Source organism: Coloeus monedula (assembly GCF_965178545.1).
Source record: "Coloeus monedula genome assembly, chromosome: W".
NCBI classification, from domain to species: Eukaryota; Metazoa; Chordata; class Aves; order Passeriformes; family Corvidae; genus Coloeus; species Coloeus monedula.
In genome coordinates, this window is record NC_138821.1 from 20447291 (window position 1) to 20465490 (window position 18200).

An 18200-nucleotide genomic window follows, 5' to 3' on the forward strand; every position below is an offset into this window, starting at 1 on the left:
TATGACCCAATGACTAACATAGCTTCTGCCTTTGTACTTACTATAGTAATGCCACAGTTTATGTAATTCATCCTATGGTTGCATTGGGACTAAACTATGAAGGAACAGTTTTTTACCCCTCTGAACACAGAGTATGGGCTAGTATGGTCTTAGAGCTTCCTCTGTGACCTGACAGAACCTATCAGCTGGCCAGTTTGAATATGGACAACTCTTTGAGCCACTTAAAATTGTGCCCGCCTCTGTGATCCACACTTAAAAATAGACTAACCTCCCCACAGCTCTGTCTTGTTTCCTGTGTTGGGACAGGTGGCTGCGGGCCCCGTGTGGGGGCCAGCGGGCCCGGCCCAGGCCCTGCTCAGGCCAGGCCGGGCCGGGCCACAGCCATCCTGGAGCCGATGTGCCCTGTTCCACCCGCGGAACCCCCCCCAAAGCCCTGCTGTAGGCAGCCAGAGCCGCTCGGCTTCCCCCCCCTCCACTGCGGCCAAGATTCAGCTAAAGCTGCACCACTGTCTGGCAGACATCATGTGACCAACAGCGATAAGCTTCATTCCAGCTGCAAGGCCTAGGTGAGATTAACCCTTTTATTGCTGTGAAGAGCTGAAAACCTGAGGGAAGAGAAAGAGGAGATGCTTAAAGCTGAAATTCTGTGGTAAAGCTATGATATATTAGAGTACCCATTGTAATTCCACGAAGGCATGGAGGGTGGAGCGTTCAACTCTGTCGCGGGTTGGGTTTGTAACCGGGCGGAAACACCAATTTAGTGTAGTGGTTTGGTCTAAAATACTCATTACTGTTTATCTTCTGTGAGATAAGAATTAGGAGAAATGCAAAGCAGGCAACAAACTTGAAAGAATATAAAGAAGTTTATTAACAGACCTAAAAGAAGGGGAAAAAAAAAAAAAATTATACCACCTTCAGAACTCTCCTCCTCCCCCCACCTTCCTCCCTTCTCCCACTGACAATGTAAAAAGACAACCCTTAAGATGTTCAGTCTGTTTACCACTTCCATAATAACCTTGTTTAGTCCATTTAGAAAGAGAAGTCTCTTCTTGCTCATGCTATGAAAACAGTATCACAACGAGACAGCCACCCACTTCCAAATATTGTTCAGTCCATTTAGGAAGAGGAGTCTCTCTGCCTGCATTTAAGTCCCTTCCCCCGACTTGCAGCTTGTTCAAGGTCACACACAGATAGCAATTGGTTTTCGCACATTCGAGGGTCCACTCTTGAAGTTTTTTGGGGTACAATTTTAAGGTTGAGCCATTCAGAAACAAAAACAGAGGCCCTTCTCCTTCCCTGGGAGCAAAGGGTCTTCCTCATCTTCGTTGTTAGGACTATCTCTGGGAGCATCTCTAGGAACTGAGGTTTTCTCCTTTCCCGTTTGGAGCAAAAGTCCTCATCTGATTCATCTCTAGGGGCTGAGGTTTTCTCCTTTCCCGTTTGGAGCAAAAGTCCTTATCTGGTCCATCTCTCCCTGTCCAAACTTCTCATGAAATTACAGCTGCGTCAGCATCTGCCTATCTCAGCGCAGGTGCTTTTGCTTAGGAGTTGAACACTCCACCCCCCATATCTTCATGGAATTACAACGGGATACTCTGAGATATCATAGCTTCACAACAGAATTTCAGCTTTAAGCATCTCCTCTCTCTCTTCCCTCAGGTTTTCAGCTCTTCACAGCAATAAAAGGGTTAATCTCACCTCGGCCTTGCAGCTTTGCAGCTGGAATGTTGAATCTTTCTTATCGCAGTGGAGAGGGGGGAGAGCCGAGCCGCTCCGGCTGCCCACAGCAAGGCAGTGGGGGGGTTCCACACCTGGAACCGGTCCATCGGCTCCAGGATGGCTGTGGACTGGCCTGGCCTGGCCCAAGCAGGGCCTGGCCAGGCCCGCTGGCCCCCACACAGGGCCTGCAGCCACCTGTCCCAGCACCGGAAACGAGAGAGAGCTTGGAGGGGGAGTTTGACTATTCTTAAATGTGGATCACAGAGGTGGTCACAACTTTAAGTGGCTTAGAGAATTGTCCATATTCAAACTGGCCAGCTGATAGGTTCTATCAGTTCCCAGAGGAAACTGTAAGCACCCCTTAGCAAGGACATCCCTTCCGGGACTATGCTTGCTAACCTATGACAAACTCGTACTTGTGAGCAAAACCACCTGTGCTGAGATAGGCAGATGCTGACGCAGCTGTAATTTCATGAGAAGTTTGGACAGGGAGAGATGGAAGTGATGAGGACTTTTGCTCCAAATGGGAAAGGAGAAAACCTCAGTTCCTAGAGATGCTCCCAGAGATAGTCCTAAAGATGAAGATGAGGAAGACCCTTTGCTCCCAGGGAAGGAGAAGGGCCTCTGTTCTTAGAGATGAAATGCTCCCAGAGATGGGTGAAGAGAACTTTTGTTTCTGAACGGCTCAACCTTAAAATTGTACCCCAAAAAACTTCAAGAGTGGACCCTTGAAAGCAGTTGTGGGGAAAGCTGCAAGTTCGGGAAGGGACTCGCATGCGAGCAGAGAACCAACCTGGGCAGCTGTCTCATTGTGATAATGTTTTCATAACATGGGCAAGAGAGACTCCTCTTCCTAAATGGACTGGACAAGGTTATTATGGGAGTGGTAAACAGACTGAACATCTCAAGGGTTGTCTTTTTACATCATCAGTGGTAGAAGGGAGAAAGATGGGGAGAGGAGAAGAGTTCAGAAGGTATGGTATGATTTTTTTTTCTTCTTTTAGGTCTGTTAATAAATTTCTTTATATTCTTTCAAGTTTGGTGCCTGCTTTGCATTTCTCCTAATTCTTATCTCACAGAAGGTAAACAGTAATGAGTATTTTGGACCAAACCACTACACTGAATTGGTGTTTCTGCCTGGTTACAAACCCAACCCGCTACAGGATTGTAGGAGAAAAATGGGAAATGGTCAATTTAGAATCTTGCATCACACGGGGACAACAATGGTTTATCTGTGAAAGTAATACACTTGATGCCAAAGACATATGTCTTGACATGGAACAAGGCACTTGTCACTTTGAGATCCACCCAGACACTACACTGAAAACTTTACTTGTATATACTGGTCAAGGTTGTGTGTGCTTAAGAACTATCTGCACTTTTATTATGATAGATGACTAATATATATGTAGCTGCCAGGAATCACTCTAATTTTTGTATTTGTAATTTTACCAAGATTGTTGGGTGTGACTTTTTGTATTTAGCACGGGTTGTCTCATCAATTGATGATGTCTAACTACACCATATACCATAAATTGCTACCCACTCCTCTTGGGGTAGACCTCACATTAGTAAAGCAATTAGTGAAACATCAAGACCTAATTGATTTTTAGAAGAAATCCGAAAGAACGGGAAAAAGACCTTAGTCACCATCCATCATGACACACAAGAAATAAGCAGAATCTTGCAAAGAGTAAAACAAGATGCAAGTCATAAGTGGTGGGATACGCTTTTCGGGTGGTCACCTACCGCAACTGGCATTCTGAATACGTTATGACACCCCATAATTGTCTTATTAATTTTGGTGAGTGCTTGCTTTGTGTTGTCTTTTATGTTGCTTGTATGGAACTATAGAGTACTAAAAAGGTTATCAGTTTTAACTACTCTGTCAAATGCACATGGAAAAGCATTAAGGGATGCTTATCATAAAAGATTATTAGAAAAAGAATTTACGTATTAGTAAAAGAATTTACTAACTCTTTAGAAAAGGGGGGACTAAATCAGGGGGATGGGGAAGCAGAGGTTAAATGATTTGCTAAGAAGTTGTTTGTCAGAAGCAATGCATAGAGCTTGCTCAACACTTATTGTGCCTACCAAAGCAGGATGAGAAGATATAAGACTATTGATAAAGGGAAGGAATCTTGACCAAAGATCCTGTTTTTAACCTAAAGCTAACTCAAACCAGTCTTGAAGTTTGGACTTAGCCCAGGGACATAAAGAGCATGCGCAGGGAAGCAAGGTGAAAAGTTCAGGATGAGGAAGACCCTTTACTTCATCTGAGGAAGACTCTTATTTCACCCCGGAGACCCCTGCCCACAACCACCAGACAACACTGCGCATGCGCAACGCGGATGTAAACGACTTTTGGGCTCATTGTAATACGAGGCGAGGCTAGGCGGGGCTAGGCAATAAATATGTATAGTTGTATTGGGAAACTTAATGAATATGGAACTTGTAACCGGATATATATCAAGTTGAATGCAGCTGTCGGCACGCATGACTTTGGAGGAATTATCCCCCATGTGTCCCAGCGCTGGAATAAACATACCTGCTGTCTTGGGGTGACTTTAGGATGTGTATCCCATATCGCTGCCCTATGTCCAGAAATTAACTTTGTGCCTTTCTATGCCTCTAAACTGAGCCTGAGAGGGGGAAGGAAAAACTGAGCAAAACTTTTTCAAAGCAGTTTGCAGCTTGTTCAACGTCACACAGAGATAGCAACTTTTGCCCAGCTGCGGCAGGGGAGGGAGGAAGCACCCGGCTTGCTGTTTCCCGAGTCAGTTTTTGGCCAGTTGTTCCGTTTCTTTTTCTCCAGAGAGAGACTGAGAGTTGAATTTTTTTTCCTTCCCTGGAATTTTGGATTTTCTCCCTTTTCCACTGGACTGCTTCAATATTAGAACACATCGGGAGGACTTTCCACCAAGCGCAGAGGGCCTGGCCCTGGGCCAAGCCCCAGCTCCGAGGAGACCAAAGGGAGGACTCTAACACTTTCCCAGGTTTTTTCTCCACAGCGAGAGATTTAATTATTTAGCATTATTATCCTTTTCCCATGTGTTTGTTAAATAAATAGTTTTTATCTCTTTCACTTTCCTTTGAGGAAAATTTATTTTCCCCGAACCTGGTGGGGGAGGGGTGGTGTCAGAGACTGAAATATTATATTTTATGACAAACATTTTCTTAAAGGACTTTTAAAACTGTATTACAAAAGCTGAAGAGAAGACTCCCACACCCTGAATGGGGCCCTGAGGCCTGACACTGCTCGCTGATGAAGATAAGATAAAGTAACAACTCAGGGCTGGGAACATTCACTGTGCATAGGCTTAACACCTCCAAGATGAGGACCACAGCCCCAGGGCTATCAGCTGCCAGGCTCGAACAGACCCTCGCACCAAGGGGTGGAGGGAGGAGAGGCTTTGGGTATCTTGGAAAAGCCTCTGGTCAGAGGCGCAGTGACTGCCCATCCTCCACTGTGCAGAGGAGCCCAGCTGAGGGGTCCTCACCAGGGGGGGGAAGCTTATCCACAGCAGGAGGGGGTGACATGGCCCATCAGAGGGCCCCCCCCCAAGGGGTCCCCAAACCCTGCATCAGAGCACTAGAGATGATGCAACAGACCCTCAGTGTTGCAAGGGACAGTGTCAAGCTAGCCCCTGCAAGAGAGGCATGTGGGCGTTCCCACCTGGCCCAAAGTGTATATTAATCCACGGAATTCTGCACTCGTTGGTGTGTGGCGGCGTGTGGCAGCATGTAGCGGCGTGGCCACAGCGGCGACAGTGGACCCTCACCACCAGCAGACCAGATGGAGGGGAGCAACGAGACGTCGTTGGGACCCTCGGGAGAGTGATATGCTTCCACCTAACCCCTGTCACCTCTCCCTGTTCCCCCATCCCCCACGCATACTTCTTTTTCTTTCTCTCTTTTTTTTTCTCTTCCCTTCTCTTTGCCTCTTTTACTGTTAAATAAAATACATCCATTTTTTGGCAACAACATCTAACCTCGTTTGGTTTTAATCTCATTTCTGGGAATATTTTGAACCTTCTAAATTCTTTCTGGTTTATGCTCAGAGACTTAGCTTGCTTTGCTTTCCTGGGTCTAAACCGGATTGTAACAGGTGGTGACCTGCTTTCTCTCAGAGGATATATTTCTAAATTTGGCCAAATCGGTACACCTGCTTTACTACTTATTCCAGTAGTGGAGTCTTTTCCGCGTATCACAGCCACCTTCACTGATGGAGCTGCTGCCGCTGGAGAGATAAGGGGGGAGAGGGCTGCTGCCATTTTCCCTTTGTTTCCCTACAGGCAGGTGCCATCTTGGGGGGAGGGGTCACTCCATCATTTTGTGTTTCTCTTTGTTCCTGGGGAATCTGCAAGATTTCAGCAACTTTGCAACTAGTGACTATTACTGCTATTTTTTTTGCCTGTTTTTCTTTTTTTTTTTTTTAGTAAACTGTTATTTTTTCGCTTATATCTACTTGTATTTGTTTCTCCTTATTAGTGGAAAGGGATTGGTTAAAGCTTTAAGGGGAGGCAACTCATTTTAGTGTCCACGTCTTAAAATTGTCTTAAATCAAGATGAAAGGAATGAGATAGATTTGTCTTTACAACCTGTGGGTCTGCTGATAGGTAAAGATAGATACTGAGAGATGAAAGAAACAATGGGAGGAATTCCACTGATTGATGAAAGGAGTGAGATGGATTTGTCTTTACAAACTGTGGGTTTGCTGATGTGATAGATAAATGTTATAATATTTGCTTTCTGCAAATGTTAAAATGAATGATGTTAAAGTAGATTTGTTATTGTAATAGATACATATTATAATAGTGCCTTTCTACAAATAGATGCTATATGTAAAAGTAGCTTTGTTATAAAGATATAGTTTTGTAACAATAACTAATGCCTTTATTTCTGTCATTAACTAAAAACTTAGACATAATAGTGAAATAGCTAATATAGTTATGCTTGTGAACTGTCTGCTTGGTTGGATAACATCCAACCAACGTGTGTTGAATACCCCTGCTACTGACATGCAACTATCAGCAACTACCGTCTGCAGAAACCATGGTCCAAAGCCCACTCTGAGGATAATAAAAACGGACTAAAACCACAGCCAAGAAATGCGCATGCTCTAAAAAGACGGACCCAAGGAGGAGCCATGCTAAACAGCTCCTGGAACATGTAAACTAGTTTAAGGAAAAGTTTGAATATGCATAATTGATTATGAATATGCACTAGGCTGATGCAATAGGACAGGTATGTAAAGGGTGTCTCTGCAATAACAGGTGTGCTCTTGGCTGAGTGCCAAAGCACTCGGCGCCGTGAATTTTGCTTTATTATCTTTGTCCCTTATTGTCCTTTATTAAACTTTTAAATCCTAACAGGAGAGTGAACCTTGTTTTTCACACTGATAGGTAAAGACAGATACTGAGAGATGAAAGAAGCAATGGGGAGAACCATAAATTCCATAGGAAAAGAAAAAGGGACGGGTATACATTTGAAGGAAGTCTGTATTAGGCGATTCGGGGAGTCTGTATCTTTCAAGTACTTCAGCCAATGAGGAAAGAGAGAGGGAAATGTGGTCGGAAAATTAGGATAAAAAGGAGGCTGCGTCCTCTAAAATTTTGAGACCCCAGGGGAATGCCCCATGGCCTCTCCCTTTATTCGAATCAAGTAACAGGACTCCTCTGTCTCCTTCTTGGACATAAACCTCCATTGTTTGTGGATTAATTTTCCTGACAAAGACAACGTGTTAAGAGTGGGTCCAGAGTGATAGGGAAGATCTTTACAAACAATTCGATGGGTGAAGGTATGGGTGTTAATGTCTTTGAAATGGGTCTTAATGTCTCTACTAACTTCAAGCAGCAGGTTTGTTACAGAGCCCAGACAGCTTGGCTCCTGAAACAGACAAATGGGTCTACACAAGCCTGAACTTCTGAACTTTGGGGTAAAATGACAGGTTCAAGGGGGGATAAGTGGTAGGCAGTTTGGGAAGGCTGTACCTTCCTAGTACCTCAGCCAATGGAGAAAGGAAGAGGGCAACATGCGGCCGGGAGTTTAGGATAAAAGGAGGCTGAACCCTCCGAAACCTCGAGAGAGAAAACCCCGTGGGCATGTGCCCCAGTGGACTCTCTCCCTTTATTTGAACAAAGTTGCAGGACTTCTCTGTCTCCTTTATGGACACTGGCTTTTTATAGCGCAATTTTCCATACAAGAGGAGGGCCACAAAGATGATGCACGGGGTTGTTATGACCCAATTGCAGGACCCAACACTTGGTCTTGTTGAATTTCATACAACTGGCCTTGGCCCATCCATCCAGTCTGTCCAGATCCCTTTTGCAGAGCTTTCCTACCTTCAAGGAGATTAACACTCCCACCCAGCTAGATGTCATCTGAAAACTTACTGAGAGTGCATTCAATCTCCTCATCTAGATCATCGATAAAAACATTAAACAGAATTGGCCCCAATACTGAGCCCTGGGGAACACCATGTGTGACTGGCTGCCAACTGGATGCAACTCCATTCACCACAGTTCTTTGGGCCCAGCCATCCAGCCAGCAGAGTACGCCCATCCAAGCCACAAGCAGCCAGTTTCTCCAGGAGGATGCTGTGGGAGACAGTGTCAAAGGCTTTATTAAAGTCCAGATAGACAGTACCCTCAGCCTTTCCCTCATCCACTAGGTGGGTCACCTGGTCATAGAAGGAGACCAGGTTAGCCAAGCAGGGCTTGCCTTTCCTAAACCTATGCTGGCTGGGCCTCATTCCCTGGTTGTCCTGTATGTGCCATGCAATTGCACTCAAGATGATCTGCTCCATAACCTTCCTCGGCACACTTTGGTATGTTATGGTGATCTGTTTTCTGAACTTAGCAATGTTAACCAATAAAAATGGACTGGTTAACCATACAGACTGCAACTGATTTAGAATTGGCCCTAAAACTAGGATACAAGCAATAAAAGCTTATTAAAAAAAATCATTACCCAGTAAAAAGTTTATATCTTCTACAGAGCTGAATGAAACATGGAAAAATCTTTTATATTCTGTTTGCTGACTGATGGACATGCACGACAAATTTGCCTTGAACATTAATATGACCAGCTCTAGTGGGAAGTTTAATTTGGATTCTAGGCAATATGATGACACTAAGGGATTGTTTATATTTAGATAATTGCATGATGTTTCAGATAAAAATAAAAAACTATTAGAATTTGTAATGATTTTTCCTTCCTCGTTTTCCCATTTTATTCAGTTGAAAACAAGTGCCATATCTCGAGAAAGACTGAATGACATCCCACTCATAAAATCATTTTAGACAGAACATTTATTAAATCAATGAACAGCTAACAGGTTCTGACTTCTCCCATTCCCAACATTTGTTGAAGAGCAGGCACATCAAAGGCATACTTTAGAATAGCCTGATGCACAGGAACAAGAGGGGAATCATCTTTCACTTCATAATTCCCTCTGTTGTCCTTAGTGGGAACCTGTAGAGGAATTTAATGGCAGACCTCAGTGCTGTCACGTGTGGTGATCCACCATCTTAGATTTTTGTTTTTCTTGTATAAGGGATCAGACTCTACTGCTGAAAAGGCAAACTTAATGCTTAATGTTATAAACATATATTATAGTATTGGCTTCTCGCAAAGTATTAAGGTAGATATTATATAATGTTAGAAATGCTTTTTGCTGTGTGGATGTAGTTTTCTCTCGTTTTAGCAAGAATGTTAGCAAGTGTGAGCAAGTAAGATAACCTCCAAGCGAGCAGAGGATGAGGCCCGAGAAGCTGCTAATCAACACTTTGTCCGGGGAACAAAAGGGCCCAAAGGCTACTCCGCCCGGAGAACATCGGCCAGGAGAGTCCGAGAGCCCTTATCACCGCTCTGCCCGGGGGGCAAAGAGGCCCAAAGCTGCAATCAGCCCTGACTGTCTGGAGAATTAAGAGATCCACCCTACCATCGACCCTTACCTAGCAGGCCCAACCCCAAGAATCAAAAGAAATAAAACCACAAGGCAGAAGACTACGCATGCTCTAAAAAGGTGGAACCAGGGAGTGGCCATGCAGAACAGCTCTTGGAAAAGTTTGAATATGAATAGAGAACAGACAGTAAAAATGGTATAAAAAGGACTCACCTCTAGCATCAGGTGTGCTCTTGGTGGAGCGCCAAGGCACCCGGCCGTTATCCCTTTGCTTTATTTTATGTGTTTCTTATTGTCTTTATATTAAACTCTTTAAATTCTAACAGGAGAGTGAACCTCGTTTTTCACACTTAATACCTGGTTTTGCACTTCAGTGTTAGTTCCTGGATATCAGTTTGGGGTTGGTTTGGTTTTTTGTGATTGTATATTTCTACCCCCTTAAAAATTGCATGCTCTCACCTTCACTGTTGTAAGTTATTGTCTTTCATCCAAATATGACAAACATTTATAGCAAGGTGCTTGAAACAAACTAAAAATACAATGTCCTTCTAAATTCCAAATATTTCATGTTATGAACTGGATTAAAGGTACACTGTTCAACTTGAATGTCACAGCATCATCTAGCTTCTATTCAGAAGCTACCACTAGGTCAGGATATATGGAGATGTAGCTCTAAAAAGAGCAAGCTGCAGCTGACAGGGAGTGAACAATTACTTAGAGAACAAATAGATTACTTTTTTCCTATTTCAAGAATACCGTTCAGAGGGCAGTTGAAACACACCTGATGACGTCTTTGTACATTGCTTTCACTAGGAAAAAAAAATCCTTTTTAACTGTCATGCAATTATAAATCCTTGGCATCGCCTAAAGTTCTGAGAGTCTCTGAAGAAGATTCTGCTCAAAATCCATGGAATGTGGTGGAAAGTCTGTGACTAGACTCTTTGAGTCAGGCTGGACTCTCCAGTCAAATCAATATTCCTAGGAGCAGCTGTCATCTTTTAACAGAAGCCTACTGAAAAATCACATTGGATGCTTGACTCTTTGCAGTTGCACACAGCCATATAATTTGATTCACAGGATTCAGTTCAAATCAGCAGCATTCACATTAGCAAAGAAGTGTCTCTGTAGAAAGTTCATTACTGGACAAAAGCCAAGCTTACTCTATCTGTTCTGAAGAATGTTCTTTGATTCTGTAGCTGAACTTTTGTGAGTGCTGCTGTCCTGCAAAAAACTAAGGTAGCTGTAGTTTATGGTAAATTACTGGCTGATTTTCCTAAAACATGAAAGGCTTAAATTTAAAAAGGGATTAATAAGTGCTATTTTAACTAGATAACTGGAAAAAAAAATGATCAGTTTTGCAATGTTGCCTAATATCTCTTGGATATTGGAGTTTTATGATTCATCACTATTTTATATTTTTTTATGGATAGCTGATATAAAAGAGTCATTAGTTTTATATCCTGGTATAGCACAGATTTGTATGCATGCACAAGTATTTTAATATTCAGAAATATGAAACATTTGGTTTTTTTAAATGGACCCCCCATTTATCAAAGAAAAAAACTGGTAATTTCCAACTTTTTATTAATGCTAGTGTTGCCAGAATGATTTTTGCTTTTATATTTCCTTCATACGTATATATATATATATATATATATTCTTAGCTCTGTAGACTATTGTTGTATAGTTATATAGTTCCTAGATAGCTCCATTACCTTTCCCTACCCTGATAGGCAGAAAGACAAAACACATTGCTCTTGGGGGTCTCCTCCCCCCGCCATGTAGCCCTGGGAGAGGGGCCCTGAGGGGAGGCACGGGTTTTCCCTCGCCCCTGGTCAGCCTCGTTCCCCATTGGTTGGTTTGTGTTTCCCTGTGCGGGCAAGGACCCTCCAACTGTGAGGGTTCCTCGGCAGAGCTCCGGCCATGCAGCTGGGGAAATAAACATCTCTGAAACATCTACCAAGAATCCGTCCATATATATTTCTCTTCCACGGGACTCCTGGTTTGATATATACGTGTTACAGTAATCCCTGCTGTAACACATTCCAGAGGCTCCAAACCCCGGGGGTTCAAGGCCCCTATCCTATCTTGGTTCTTCCTGGGAGCCAAGGTTGAAAACAGCTCTTCGAGACACATTTTCATAAACAAAGTTTAGTTCCTATCTAAAGGGGGGCTACAGAAGAGGTGGAACCAAAAGGGGGGGAATTACTACTTCAACTGTGCTTCTAATTGGCGATTCTTGTCAATTATGCTAATTTGCTAAGCTTATAAAACTGTATTCACCCCATGTGGGTTGGGCATTTTTCTGTATCTGCCCCTGGAGGCCTCCAATAAAGACCAGTCTTTATATTACCTCCTATACTAATATTGTCTCAAAAGCGTGTTGTTTTATTTCTAGGTCTTTAAGGCATCACTAGCAATAAACCTAAAGGTAGAAAAAAAAATCATGAGCAGTGGTTGTGGTCTAAAAATATAACTTCAAGAAAATGTTGCACAAAGATGCTCAAAGTGTCTGTCCCTTAAATGACACTGACGATAATTTAAATTCTGACATTGCCACATAGCATTAGAAACTTTAGTTATTAAAAAGGGTTGTGCTGTTATTAGAAAAAAAATATTCTAATCATTGTCACTCAGCTGTAAAGGAGTTCTGAGTATATAATCATAATAAGAGACAACCTTATTTTTTATATTTCCTATTGGTTTCAATCAAAACTCAGTCACAAATGAGTCACAGTGTTATTAGTGGGAAAAAAAACCCTAAAAGATCTTTCTGGATTCTCCATAGTTGGCAGTTACAAATTCAAAATTAAATAAAAATGCTTTATTTGACACAATAATGCACTCATTTAGGAAGTCTACTGTTTGCATTATACAAGGAGTTAGATCCAATATTTGGGTTGTCTATGTTAGTAGCATACACCATAAAACCTACTGTAACAATACCATGATAATTTAGCGGTCTTCGGTACCTTTAACACCAACAGTCAGGAACAGCATTTATTGGACTCCTGAGTCCCAGCTGATAGCCTAGTGAACCTTGCCTTAGGTCAAAAGACACTTTGATACCAAGCAATGATGATAGTCCATTTTTTCAGAGGTTCAGCTGTGTGCGGTATACAGAAACAAGATGCTATGGCAGTGCTTCATTTCTGGAATGTTGAGGAGCTGTATTAATATCTTGCAAAGCTCTACTGACCAAAACACAAATCACAGATAGTGATTTTCAACATCTGGTAACATTAGACTTCTAAATAAACAGCAAGATGCACCTTATTGACCCCAGTTCAACAAACCAACCTTCAGATCCCAACTGCAAATCACTGAGTTATCTGGCTTTTAAAGTAATTCCCCTTCCCCAGTTTCCTCCCACCCCTACGAAAATGTGCAATCCCTGCCCCCACCATATGTACTGGAAAACACTAAACTTGAACAGAGGTCACCAGTTACAGTAATTTTTAAGCAGTGTCCTGGAAAAAACATTCATATCCTGTAAGTTATTGGTATTTTCTAAGTTTAGGAGATTGTATTATAGCTTCCCAGCTGAAACCTAGCCCTAAGAAACTATTGATATAAACAAGACAAAGGAACTGAAGGTGCTGAAACTCAACTCTTGTACTAATCAGTGGTGTAGCTCCAGAAATAGTTTTTCCCTATGTAGTTGATACATAGCATATACATTTCTGATAGTAATTTGATCCTTATGGCTGTTATTTTACACAAAGACACACATTAAATGTTTGTCACAAACAATCTTACAGATTACAATTAAAGCATTTTAAAGCATTCAAATAAAAATTTTTAAAGTTTCTTTTTCACAAGGAAGAACAACAGAAAAAATTAAATTGTTTTCCACATAGTTCTCTTAAAGTCCATAAGGACATATTCAGCACCAAAAGTTAATTAAAAAAAGAAACACAACAACAAAAAAAAAAAAAAAAAAAAAACCCACCACAGCCAAAACCCAGCCATAGAATAGAATCTATAAAGTAAATATTTAATATTGCACTTTGTTTCTCTAATGCTTGGATTTTACTTTTTCCTAATTCAGATCAAGATTCTATATCAAGTATTGGACTACAACTATGAACCTATAATGCCTCTGAACAACTAATAAAAAAGTTTAAGTGGGAAATCTTTGATAAGGTTTTAGAATTTTTCACTCTGATCACAGCCTGTGATGCAACATCAATTATGACAACATTGGTCAATTTTGCTTCATATACAGTTTTTCCATTATACTAGGATAAGTGCTTCAATGCTATGTATATCAACAATTCTTCCCTAGTTTGTTAATAAAAAAGAAAAAAAAAGTAAAATCATCAAATGCCCTTTTATGCCAACAATCTTAACTTGTAAAATTTTGTCTGGTTGGAAAGGATTGAAGGAAAGGACAGCCACAAAAATGGCAGCATAAGACATCACCCAATTTCCAATTCATGCTTATCAAAGCCCAAACATTTGAACTGAATCACTTAAGACATGACTTTCATTTAATCACCCTGTCATCATTTCTGGAACATAAAATAACTTTCATGTTCTCATTAAGGCCACTTATGGAAAAGCCTATTATATTTATGAAGCCTTAAAAATAAGGCATAACTTTGTAAGAATGAGCACAATACAGAGACACCAGCTTTCCCTCCCCTCCCTTCTGAGCTGTTTCATTGCACGAGGATTCACATGATGAATTAGTTTTTAAATAGTCAACATCAGACATGTCTCAGACAATAGTTTTTGTTGGTGGTTTTTGGGTTTGGTGGGTTTTTTTGTTGTTGGTTGGTTTTATTTATTTTTTTACACTATTTCTGAAAAGAAAATTTACATTTACAAATCTCTAACATAAAAACACTGATCAGATCTAATAGCTCCATCATTTATTTCTTCTTTAGAATATGTTCAAGGAGTCAGTGCTTTTTCTATATAATTTCTCACATTCTAGATGAATGTATGATTAAAGTTGTTGGATTTTTTGTTTGCTTCATAGAATCAGAGAATATCTTGAGTTGGAAGGGACCCACAAGGATCATTGAAGTCCAACTCCTGGCCCTGCACAGGACAGTCCCAAGAATCCCACCCTGTGCCTGAGAGCATCGTCCAAACACTTTTTGAGATCTGTCAGGCTTGGTGCTGTGACCACTTCCCTGGGGAGCCTGTTCTAGTGCCCAACCACCCTCTGGGTGAAGAATCTTTTCCTAATATCTAACCTAAACCTCCCCTGATACAACTTCAGGCCATTCCCTCAGGTCCTGTCACTGGTCACCAGAAAGAAGAGATCAGTCTCAGTGCCTGCCCCTCCACTTGCCCTCATGAGTAAGCTGTAGACTGTGATGAGGTCTCCCTTCAGTTTCCTCTTCTCCAGGCTGAACAAACCAAGTGATCTCAGCCACTCCTCAAAAGGCTTCCCCTCTAGACCCTTCACTATCTTTGCAGCCCTCCTTTGGATGCTCTCTAATAGATTTATATCCTTCTTATATTGTGGCACCCAAAACTGCCCCCAGGACTCAAGGTGAGGCCGCACCAGTGCGGAGTAGAGCGGGACAATCACCTCCCTTGACTGGCTGGCAATGCTGTGCCTGATGAACCCCAGGACATGGTTGGCCCTCCTGGCTGCCAGCCAGGGCACTGCTGACTTATATTTAACTTGGCATCGACCAGAACCCCCAGTTCCCTTTCTGCAGAGCTGCTCTCCAGCCTCTTGTTCCCCAGTCTGTCCGTACATCCAGGGTTGCCCCATCCCAGGTGCAGAATCTGGCACTTGCCTTTGTTGAACTTCATATAGTTGGTGATTGCCCAGCCCTCTCATTTGTCAAGGTCTCTCTGCAGGGCCTCTCTGCCTCTGAGGGAGTCAACAGCTCTTCCCATTTTAGTATCGTCGGCAAACTTAGTATACCTTCGAGTCCTGTATCCAAGTCGTTTATGAAGATGTTGAAGAGAACTGGCCCTAAAATGGAAATTTTTTGTTATAAATTGTTTGTTTTAAAGCTCTCAGGACTAGCCCAGGAGCGATCAGAGCAATTCTCAGCAAACTAATTTGAGTATGGCTGGTAACACTGATACTCTGGCTCAGTTTTATAACAGTTTTAGTCTACCAACCTCCAAACCAAGATGATAAGGCCAATGGAGCAATATTTTGGTCACTTAAACGAGCTTCAGGTCAACAGAACCTGATTCTCATGGATGACTTCAACTACCCAGACATTTGTTAGAAGAACAATGCAGCAGCTCACATATCAGCCATCAAGTTCCTGGAATACGTAGAGGACTGCTTCCTCATACAAACATTAGATGTGCCAAGTAGAAATGAGGCACTGCTGGACTTGCTTCTCACAAACCAAGAAAACCTGCTTTGTAATATCTGTTAGTGATAACCTTGGCTGCAGTGATCACAATATTGTAGAATTAGAGAGCCAGCTGAGTACGCTAAAGGTTAGCATTAAGACAAAGGTTTTAGATTTTAGAAGAGCAAACTTCAGCTTGCTCAGAGCTTAATTGGGAAGGATTCCATGGGAAGCTTCCATGAAGGATTAAGGTGCTAGTGAGGGCTGGGAGTTTTTCCAAGAACGCTTTTCTGGAAGCACAAAAGCAATTAATTGACTTTAAAGATAAAAAAATAGGTAGATCAAGAGACCCCCCCCTGGCTTAACTGCAAGCCTCCGAGTCTGCTCAAAACCAAGAGAAGCATACCAGAGATGGAAAAGCAGACAAATATCTATTGAATACTAAAAAGGCACTGCCAGGGCATGCAGAGAAGCAGTTAGAAAAGCAAAAGTTCAGCCCAAGTTGAAATTGTCCAGAGATGTCAAAAACCCCAAGAAAGGGTTCTTTGTATATGTAAACAGTAAGAAACAGAAGGAAAATATGGACCTGATGTTAAACAGGAGAGATGAATTAGTCACCAGCAATGCTGAAAAGGCTAGAGGTTCTCAACACTTTCACCTCCTCTGTCTTCTTTACCCAGCACTGTTGGGCCCCAGGCCTTGGGAACAAAAATCCAGGTTGATGCAAACACAGACCTACTGTCAATGAAGAAAGAGTTAGCATGTTAACTGTTACAGGAGCTTGACCCCAACAAATCGATGGACCCTAACACTATCCACCCAAGGGTGTTAAGAGAGTTGGCTGACATCATTGCAAGGCTGCTCTCCATAACCTTTGAGAAGTCACAGAGATTGGGAGACTGCCCAGGAGACTGGAAGGCTAATATCACCCCCATCTACAAGAAAGGATTAAAAGAGGATCCTGGAGATTATAGGTCCATCAGTCTTATTCAGTCCCTGGGAAAGTTATTGAACAAATATTCCTTGGGGCTATCAGAAGTTAAATGAAGCACGGGACTGGAAAAAGCCAGCATGGATTCACCAAGGGCAAATAATGTTTGACAAACCTGATCACCTTCGATGACTAAGTAACTGGCTCAGTTATGTGGGGTAAGCACTGGACACTGTCTACATGGATTTCTCCAAGGCTTTCGATGCTGTTTCCCACAGCCTCCTCCTACAGAGACTGTGTTATGGTCTAGACAAGTGGTCTGTGCAGTGGGTGGGGAACTGGCTGACAGACCACACCTAGAAGGTGGTGGTAAATAGCTCCTTTTCAAACTGGAAATTGGTCACAAGTGGAGTCCCCCAGGGATCAATATTGGGCCCAATGCTCTTTAATATCTTCATAAGTAATCTGGATGATGGAATCAAGTGTACCCTGATGAAGTGTGCTGATGATACCAAGCTGAGTGGGGAAGCAGACACTTTGGAAGAAAGACCCACCCTGCAGGAAGACCTGAATAGGCTGGAAGAGTGGGCTAACAAGAACCTTATGAAGTTCAACAAAGACAAACCTCTTGCACCTTGGAAAACATGATCCAGGAATGCAGCATAGGCTGGAATCTACCCCTCTGGGGAGATGTTCTGTGGAAAGGGCCCTAGGGATCCTGGTGGAAAACAAGCTGAATATGAGTGAACAGTGAGCTGCTGTGGCAGAGAGCCAACAGGATGCTGGGTTGCATCAACAAGGGCACCACCAGCAGAGATAAAGAAGTCATTCTCCCATTCTATTCAGTGCCTGGTCAGGCCACACTTGGAATACTGTGTTCACTTTTGGTCCCTGATATACAAAAAAAAAATGTGGGCAGGCTGGAGAGGGTCCAGAGAAGGGACACAAAGATGATTCAAGGACTGGGAAGCTGCCATGTGAAGAAAGGCTGAGAGAACTGGGTTTGTTCAGCCTTGAGAAAAAAAGGCTGAGGGGAGACCTTATCACCATGTTCCAGTATTTAGAGGGTGGCTACAAAGAAGATGGAGACTTCCCTTTTACAAGGAGTCACATGGAAAAGACAAGGGGTCATAGGTACAAGTTACTCCTCAGGAGATTCCAATTGGACACGAGAGAACAATTTTTCACAATGAGAACAATCAGCCATTGGAATAATCTCCCCAGGGAAGTGGCAGATTCCCCAACATTGGACACTTTTTAGGTGTAGTAGGTCATCTCATCAAGACCATGCTTTTGCCAAGAAAGGTTGGACCAGATAATCCTTGAGGTCCCTTCCAATCTGGTATTCTATGATTCTATG

At 42.4% G+C, this 18200-nt stretch overlaps 1 protein-coding gene across 3 annotated transcripts in view; it reads right to left on the reverse strand.

Moving 5' to 3' along the window:
* Positions 1-9130: 9130 nt before the first annotated feature.
* The window catches only part of LOC309584603 (arrestin domain-containing protein 3-like), a 29162-nt gene continuing 20092 nt past the window's right edge, over positions 9131-18200 (reverse strand). The window contains exons 8-9 of one of the 3 annotated variants that reach the window (XM_082300708.1): positions 16496-16647; positions 13582-15572 (exon numbers count right to left, since the gene is read on the reverse strand). In XM_082300708.1, the coding sequence (XP_082156834.1) occupies positions 16645-16647 (3 nt within the window). In that variant the 3' untranslated portion in view covers positions 13582-15572; positions 16496-16644. Of the gene's footprint in view, positions 12781-13581; positions 15573-16495; positions 16648-18200 lie in introns of those variants that run through there. The other 2 variants (XM_082300707.1, XM_082300706.1) reach the window with 2 other exon arrangements.